Genomic DNA, 9686 nt, shown 5'->3' on the forward strand with positions numbered 1-9686 from the left:
GCCTGCTATGGATATAAGTAATGGCAGAAAATGAGTAATTGATGGTTTTGTGTTTGATATAGCAACTTATATTAGTTCTAACTAATGAATTCTGATTCATTCAAAGTCAAATCTGATTAAAAAAGGTTTACAGTGACAGAGAGAAAAGGTAGAGACTGGTTGAAGCTTCTGCAAAGAACATTTCTCTTTCAAACAAAGGATTCAAGACAAGGTCATTGATTGTGTTCCATAAACATCCTTTCTATTATATATGGTTTCTACATTTTTTTGCCTTGAAATGTTTTTCATTCATGCTTACACTTATCACTCATCCCTCTACACCTTCTTTTGAATCTCTTATTTTACTATAGAACAGTTGAAGATAAATGGCTGCTTTCCTAGGAGGTAAATAAGACCCTTGAATTTTCCTTATTGGTCCAACTCTATTAAATGCAAGTACCATAGCTGTGTTAGAAAACAACCATAGCTTGAGCTGCAGATTTCTCTGATGCTATTAAACACTTACTTGCCTTGTAATTTACTTTGCACATCTATATTTCAAAGTTCATGCCTTATCCAAGGCTATCTTCCAAGGATAACAGAGAGCTTAATGAAAATGTGATACTTAACAGCCATTATTGTAAAGAAAGGGAGTTTTAGTTCTTATTTGGGGGAAGAGTATGACATGTTTTATCAGTGAAAAAAAAAGATTAATATTAGTGAGAGAACTCTGGTCTATTTTTCCAGTTCTTTGAAATTATCTTCATATTATAATGTGGAAATGATTCCATTTCCTGTTATTTCACAAATTATAGCATGGAACTACCTACTTCTTTTTTTGTTACCACGTAGTACTTATTATATTCTTACTCTGAGGAACCAGATCTTGCAAGGACTTTGGGGTATTCAATAATTGTGCCATATCAAACCAACAGTATAATACTCAATCTACCATTTATTTTTCACATACTAGTACCCTATTGAAATTATTTCACAAATCTTCACATTCGTGTTGAATATGTACTATATTTATTAGATTTCAATTCCTTGTGAGGAAATTTCTAGTCCATTTCTTGCTCTGTATAATAAATTCTTAGGCAAAACTCTGGTTCTAGAAATTCATATGAATCAATGTAAAGAAAGAAATTCTCTTGAAATTTTATCTACTTTGGTTTGTCTCCATTAAATTCTCTGATAATTAATTAGGTTAAATTTACATGACAGCATTTGAGTTGAAATCAACCTTTATTAGAAAAAGCCACCAAGAAAAGTTTTAAAATCAAATGCACATAGCACCAACTTGTTTTCTGAATCATTGCAAGTAGAAAAATGCAAGGATCTTTTTTCTAATCGATGGTGTTTCGTATCCTCTCCATTTTGATGATGTATCAGCAAAGTGTCAATTAAAGATGATATGTACAAATCATTTAAGGGTATGCAGAGACAAAAGAAAAGGTTTCAGAATATAAGGTCACAGTTTACTAATTAGGATAGCAGTGAGCAAAACTTGTATATAGCAGGAAAACAGAATGTATATATAAAAGGAAATTCAGGTTATTTTTGTGCCCTGAGATAGCATTAGCTTGGATACAATTTTGAACTATAGTCATCCTTTCATTATATATTGCATGCCAAAAATACATATATAACATAGATATGAAATGTGAATTATTATTTTTTAGAGTACCAAAGGATTATTCAGCAAATTGATATATAAAACATTAAAAATAGACAAACTGGGAGATGCAGGGCTGGAGCCAAGATGGCAGAGTAGTCCAGAGCAGCTCTATGCCAACATGAGAGTCCTTTCTGACCAAGATTAAAACATCACCACAAAATGAATAAGGGAGTAAAAGAACCAACAAGGAGACAGAGTGAAACAACCTGTAGAGTAAAGGACCCAAAAGGTAGGCAAGGAACATCTGGATCACTGGGGTGAGAGGAGAACAGAGTCAATAAGAAATGGTAATGAGGACAGAAGAGCAAGTCAAGAGCAAGCCACACACCTCCACCCCACATCTGCTGTTCAAGGTTTAGGAACATATGCCCAAGCCAACAACCAGAGCTTGAGATCCTGCCTGGGCAAATAATGATACAAGCCAACCCATACCACTTGAAATTTGAAACTTGGGGAGAAATCCAGAGCCCTAGCACAGGAATTTCTATTCTGGGCTTAGGACAAGGACTTAATTCATACTCTGGCTAGATTGATAGTTCTAAGTACTAAGTACTGATCTTTTTGACTAAAGCTCAGAGCAGAGCTCCAAGACAGGACAATAAAGGGGGTGCCTGATTAGATCAAGTAAAAAGTGAGACCAAAAACTTGAGCCAGATCCAGGGGCTAGAATTTGATCAGTCTCTGATCTGATCAAGATCAGAGTAAGATCAAAAGCTTACACCTAAGCCTGAAGAAAGTCTTTAAGCTATCAGCATCTCAAGTGCCAATTGCATTGACAGGGGCAGGGGGTTGTCAGTGCCCTCATCCCTCAGACCATCACATTTTCCCCTCAAGCCTACTTATAATTAGATAGTTTTCCCTATCAACAACAAAAAAAAAACAACACTGAACTCTGAAGAATTTTTATGGAGACAAAGAGCAAGGTACAGACACAGAAGAGGACAGTGAAAGCAAAGGAAACACATGAAAAGTCCAAAAGAAAAATATGGATTGGGCACAGATTCTGGAAGACTTCAAAAAGGATTTCAAAAGCCAATTAAGAGAGGCAGAGGAAAAGTAGGAAAAGAGAAATGAAAGTGATGCAAAAAAAAATGGGCGAATTAAAAAGGAGAATCTAAAACTGACGGAGGAAAATTAGGTCTTAAAATCAGAATTGACAATCTAGAAACTAATGATTTCATGAGAAATCAAGAAACAATGAAGCAGAATTAAAATAGAGGAAAACACGAAATATACTATTGAAAAAAAACAACACACTAGAAAATAGATCTAGGAGAAACATTTTGAGAATTATTAAACTACCTGAAAACCATGATCAAAAAAATACCTTGGACATAATATTACTAGAAATTATCAAAGATAACTGTGTAGAGACTTTGTTGAAAGAATTCACAGATCACTTCCAGAAAGAAATCCTCAAATGACAACTTCCATGAATATAATAGCTAAATTCAAGAGCCACCAAACTAAGGAAAAAATGCTTCTGGAAGCCAAAAAGAAACCTTTCAAATACAGGATCTAATGGCTTCTACATTAGATGATCTAAAGGTATGGAATATGATATTCAGGAAGGCAAAAGATTTGGGATTTCAATCTGTAGTCACCTATCTAGCAAAACTGAGTATATTCCTTCTGGGGGTGGGGAATGGAAATTTAATAAGAGAGAATATTTCCAAACATTTCCAAGGAATAAGACAGACCTAAACCAAAAATTTGAAGTATAAACACAAGCCATAGGAAAAGCCCCAAAAGGTAAATAAGAAAGAGAAAATTTGAGGAACTAATTATGCTTAAAATGCTTATATGTCTACACAGAAAGTGGATTTCTAGAATTCTCAAAAATTGAGATAGAAGAAATTAGCTCTGAAAGAGGATGGAGAAGTAAGCTGATTATGATGATATGATGTATATGATAATATATGAAGATAAGATGTATATGTAAATGTGATGATATGGAACAGTATATACATATGACATGTATACATATGAATGATATGTAAAAAAATCAAAGGCCGAAAGAGAGCATTGCACTGAGACAAAAGGGATTGGAGAGAGAATGGGGTAAATTATATAACATAAAGAGGTATGAGAAATCATTATAGAGAGGGAAGGATAAGGGTGGTGATGGGCAATGCTTTAACTTTACTGTCATCTTTAGTTCAGAGAGGAAAAAACAAGTATACTCAGTGGGTATTACAAGGATGATATTAGAAAATAAGTATTATTTTATTAGTTTAGAGATAAGTAGAGAAGCTGGCTTTAGGAAGAATTGGAGTTTCAAACAGAGCTGAGAGAGAGTGTTAATTTCAACTGGTGGCAGTTATAACTATTTTTTCTATGATAGTTACACACTCTGGGTGTGGTATTCTGAGAGTTGGCTTCTGGCATTTGACAAAGCCACACACAGGATCTTTTTTCTCTCTCAGGGCTAGATAAGGTAACAACTTTGACTCTTTCTCTTTCTAATTGAAAGACTTGAAGGAGTTGAGTCTTTTCTTTTCCAACTTGGGAAACACTATTCATTTATCTGTTACTGTGTATAGATTGGTTAAACTCTGAAAAGACCAAAGAAAACCTGGTCCTTGGTTTAGACACTGAGTCTATTAAGGCTCAGAGTCCTAACCTGATTCTTCTTGAGACTCTACCAGTTAGACTTGGTTATCTTTATAACTTAAAGTTGAAGTTAAGAATTATAGTGGTAGTTTTAGTTAGAATAGTATAAAATTTTGTTAGTTAGATCAGGGAGGATTAGCATAGCCTGTGAATCATAGGCGAAACAGTTCCTTGAGGAACCTGGGAGTTTATTTGGGTAGAATTAGAATTAGAAATCCTTTTACCTTCATATATTTTAAATAAAGAGTTTAATTTTCTATAACAAGAGTCTCTTTAGCTTTCCTTGTGCCTGGACCTGAAGGGAAGTTCATCTTAGAGCTTCACTTCACTTTACCACTGAAGATACATTTGATAATGTCTATGAAAAGTATCAGAATCACTTTTGAACCTTTATTTTCTAGTTCATTGTCCTTATTTTTGTTCCTGTCCCATTTTTATTTTTACAGTATCAAATTCTCTCTTACTCCACAGAGAAGTAAAGGTGGAATAAGTCAAGGGAATAAGGAAGTAATTGTTGAAAGCTATCCAAAAGCTCCAGGGATCTGGGAGATGACAGTTTAGGTGAGAAAGAATGAATCTAATACTAGGGGCTGCCTCTAGGTCATGGCTGCTCCTTTGACCAGCAATGAGCTTGAGACATTTTATACAGTATTCAACAAAACTCCTTTTCACACAAAGCCCAAAAAAGTTTCACAGCTGCACAGAATTACCTCATGATTGGTATATAGTTTTACAAAGAATTTACTCATGAAGATAATGAAGAAGGAGACAAGGTCCAAGGCCAGAAATTGAGTAACTAGAAAGTATGTGTAAGTGAGTGAGTGAGTGTGGAATTTGCCTGAAGCTGCTACTCTGTGTCCTTGGAATGTCTGAGCAGTAAGAGAGATATACCCACAGCTGCATCTTCCTCTGCTGAGTGAAAAAAAGGCTGTTAACTCATTAATTGCTGGTTTACTAAAAATGTAAAGCTTCCTAGAAAATTAGATTATAATGTTTTCCAATAAGAAAAGGCGTGGATCATAAAAGGAATCAAAAAGAGGGGTTTCAGATTTTTATCTTACATAACCCATCCTGTCTGCATCCTGACTTGCAGCACAGAAAGGTCAAAATGCATGGCCTTGCCAGTCTGCATTGATCTTTTGATGGGGTCCAGATAAAAATATCTATTAGAGACTCTGTTTCTCTCAATTGCTTCCAACAAATAATCAGATGGAGGGGGAAGTGTGTGTGTGTGTGTGTGTGTGTGTGTGTGTGTGTGTGTGTAGGTGACAAGAAGCAAAATACTAGTAAAGAGGAACAGAAAGGGAATAGAGCAGAATTTAAAGGGGGGTAATATGAAGGAGGGCAATACACAGTTAGTAATCATAACTCTGAATGTGGATGGGATGAACTCACCCATGAATAGGAAGCAGATAGCAGAGTGGATTAGAAATCAGAATCCTACTATATATTGTTTACAAGAAACACGTTTGAGGCATGGTCACACACACAGATTCAAGATAAAAGTCTATATCAAAATTTATTATGATTCATCTAAAGCAAAAAAACAAAAACAAACAGGGGTAGCAATCATGATACCAGACAAAGCTAAAGTAGAAATTGATCTGATTAAAAGAGATGAGGAAGAAAATTATATTTTGCTAAAGGGTACTATGGGGGGGGGCAGTTGGGTGGCTCAGTGTAATGAGAGCTAGGCCCAAAGATGGGATGTCCTGGGTTGAAATCTGACCTCAGATACTTCCTAGATGTGTGACCTTTTGGCAAGTCACTTGACCCCCATTGCCTAGTCCTTACCACTCTTCTGCCTTAGAATGAATACACAGTATTGATTCTAAGGTGGAAGGTAAGGGTTTTAAAAGAAATAAAATTTAATTTAAAAAAAGTTACTATAAACAATGAAGTAATATAATTAATAAACATTTATGCACCAGATGGTAAAGCATCTAGGTTTCTAAAGGAAAAATTAAAGCAATTCAAAGAGGAAATAGATAAAAAGACCATACCAATGGGGGTATCTCAAACTTCCCCTTTCAGAACTAGATAAATTGAACTGAAAAATAAATAAGAAAAAATAAGGGAAGTGAATGGAATGCTAGAAAAATTAGAGTTAATACCTATATGGGAAAAACTGAACAGGGATAAAAAGGAATATACCTTCTTCTCAGCAGTATGTGGTACATATTCAAAGATCAACCATGTACTAGGGCACAGAAATATTGCAAACAAATGAAGAAAAGCAGAAATAATAAATACAACTTTTCCACATCATAATGCAATAAAAATTATACTTAACAAAGATCCATGGAAAGGCAAATTTAAAATTAATTGGAAACTAAATAATCTAAGTTTTAAAATAGGTGGGTCAAAGAAGAAATCATAGAAACAATTACAAACCTCATTAAAGAGGATGAGGAAGAGGAGACAATATATCAAAACCTATGGGATATAGCCAGAGCAGAACTCAGGGGAAAATTTATATCTCTGAGTGCCTCTAGCAACAAAATCAACAGGAAAGAGATCAATGAATTGGGCTTGCAACTCAAAAAATAAGAAAAAGAACAAATTTAAAATACTTAGATAAAATTAAATTGGAAATAGTAAAAATTAAAGGAGAAAGTAATAAAATTGAAAGTAAAAGAGCTATTGAAATAATAAATAAGACAAGGAGATGATATTTTGAAAAAATAAATAAAATAGATAAAGTATTGGTTAATTTAATAAAAAAAGAGAATCAAATTAACAGCATCAAAGATAAAAAGGGTAATCTCACCTCTAATGAAGAAGAAATTAAAGTAATTATTAAGAATTATTTTGCTCAATTATATGGCAATAAATATGACAGTTTGGGTGAAATGGGGATTATTTACAAAAAATAAAAATGGCCTAAATTAATAAAATAGGAAATAGAATATTTAAATAACCCCAACTCAGAAAAATAAATTGAACAAGTCATCAAAGAACTTCTTTTTTTATTTTTAAACCCTTTAACTTCGGTGTATTGTCTCATAGGTGGAAGAGTGGTAAGGGTGGGCAATGGGGGTCAAGTGACTTGCTCAGGGTCACACAGCTGGGAAGTGGCTGAGGCCGGGTTTGAACCTAGGACCTCCTGTCTCTAGGCCTGACTCTCACTCCACTGAGCTACCCAGCTGCCCCCTATCAAATAACTTCTTAAGAAGAAATATCCAGGGACAGATGGATTCAAAAGTGAATTCTATCAAACATTTAAAGAACAACCAATCTCAATACTATACAAATCCTTTGACAAGCAAAGGAGTCTTACCATATTCTTTCTATGATACAAATATGGTACTGATTCCAATTCAAGGCAGACCAAAAAAAAAAAAAAAAAAAAAAACAACAACAAACTGAAAACTGCAGACCAATCTCCTTCATGAACACAGATGCTGGGTAAAAGCAAAAAACAAAGCAATATAGAACAAACAGCAATGGGAGGAAACTGACTCTGTCTAATCCAGCCAGAAGAGAGGCCAGTTATGTCTCAGTACAGGTAGTAGTGGGAGGAATTCAGTCTAAGAAGGTCCAGCCTTTTTTATATTGGGCAGAATCCTACTCAGACTAGTAGAACTTAATAGCTACAAGCCTCCACAAAATAGACCAACAAGACCACCTCTGCAGAGGGCTTAATATGAAACTATGACAGCTGAGCGTTTTCTAGGCACAGTACAAGTGTGGCACAATATTCCCTCCAGCTCAGTAATGGAGCTAAGCTTCAGCATACAGACAAAAGCAAGGGAAAAAATAACCTCCAAATGAGCAAAAGACAGAGAAAAAGCCGACTGCTAGGAAAAAAATATTTCAACAAGGGAGGTGAACAAAATATAAGCTCAAAAGAGGACAGTTATACATAGCCTGTGGCTCCTCCTCCTTGTCCAAGTCCTACAGTCCTACCATCTGTGTTCTGCTCCTCCCTTCAGCCGCCATGTCAGGAGGTCTGCTGCTCGGAGACGAGGTCCCCAACTTCCAGGCTGACACCACAATTGGCCGCATCTGCTTCCACGACTTCCTCAGAGACTCATGGGGCATCCTCTTCTCCCACCCACGGGACTTTACTCCAGTGTGCACCACAGAGCTGGGCCTTGCCACCAAGCTCACCCCAGAATTTGCCAAGCGGAATGTTAAGATGAATGCCCTTTCTGTCGACTCTGTCCAGGACCACCTTGCCGGGTGTAAGGATATCAGTGCATGCAATGGAGAGCCACCTGTCCAGAAGCTGTCTTTCCCCATCCTATACCCAGCAACTACCGGCAGGAACTTTGACGAGCTCCTCAGAGTGATCGATTCCCTTCAGTTGACGACCTACAAGAAGGTTGTTACTCCCGTGGAATGGAAACCTGGAAACAGCATTGTGGTTGTTCCAACTATCTCTGAAGAGGAGGCCAAAACCCTGTTTCCGAAAGGAGTCTTCACCAAAGAGCTCCCTTCAGGGAAGAAATACCTCCGGTACATCGCCCAGCCCTAGGGACCTCGGGCCAGGGCTCCCTTATAGGCGGCTCCCCAGGACCTTTGAGGCGGCTCTATTTAACTCCAGCTTGTTAGATGAAAATGGCCCCAGCAGTGCCTGTGCCTTTCCCAGCATTTCCCGGGGCATGGAAGGCCCGCCCTCTGGAGGCTCCCACAAAGACTGCTGTATGGGCCTCCAGATAAATATCCTCCTTTTCTAATTCTCAGGTGGGGCAGGAGACAAACAACAGGGAGTCATTGAGGTGTTTCACACTCTTTTCCTCCATGCTGGATGTTCTTAAGAGTCTCACCTTTCCAGCAGATCTAGGGAAGCAAAATACAACCATAATATTTTGTGACATCAGACAAAAGAGCTTTCTGGTTCTGTCACCTCACGTGGAGGAGGCCCAGAGGAGCCCTGTGGACCGGCCGGGGTGGGATATGGTGGGGGGGCCACCATCCCGGTGCCTTTTAAGCCAGTCAGTTATCTAGACGGGGAAACGTGCTTTGACGTGTTCATAGTAAGATAAAGCGTTTCTAAGAGAGGGGGGAGGAAGGAGAGAAAGATATTATTTCTTTACTACAAAATATTGTCTCTACAATGGATAGTTTTCTGTTTTTTGATATTTTGCCTTTAGGGGAGCCACAAATAAAAGACTTTTAAAACAAAAATTTAAAAAAAGAGGACAACTATTAAAAAATATAAGGACTCAAAAGAAAATGTGAAAGGATGTCAAGTCCAAAAATAACCCTTGGAAAAACTCCAAAAAATTATAGAAAAATAATAAGAAACTTAGACTAAAAATTAGAAAAGAAAATAGTAGAGAAAGTTAACCTTGTATGGCAAAAACTTACTAAAGAAAAAAAATCCCTTAAAAAGAAAATATAATACTCAAACAGGAAAATAACTCCCTAAGAAAGGAGTTACAGAGCCTCAAAAAAAAGAAAAGAAGTT

The 9686-nt window shown here is 36.6% G+C and overlaps 1 protein-coding gene across 1 annotated transcript; it reads left to right on the top strand.

Annotated features, from left to right (window-relative positions):
- The first annotated feature begins 8210 nt into the window (after positions 1-8210).
- Positions 8211-8750, top strand: LOC123231135 (peroxiredoxin-6-like). The gene has a single exon (XM_044657369.1). The coding sequence runs from the start codon at positions 8211-8213 to the stop codon at positions 8748-8750; it is 540 nt and encodes a 179-aa protein (XP_044513304.1).
- Positions 8751-9686: the final 936 nt, after the last annotated feature.

This window comes from Gracilinanus agilis, chromosome 1 (assembly GCF_016433145.1).
Source record: "Gracilinanus agilis isolate LMUSP501 chromosome 1, AgileGrace, whole genome shotgun sequence".
Classification (NCBI taxonomy): domain Eukaryota; kingdom Metazoa; phylum Chordata; class Mammalia; order Didelphimorphia; family Didelphidae; genus Gracilinanus; species Gracilinanus agilis.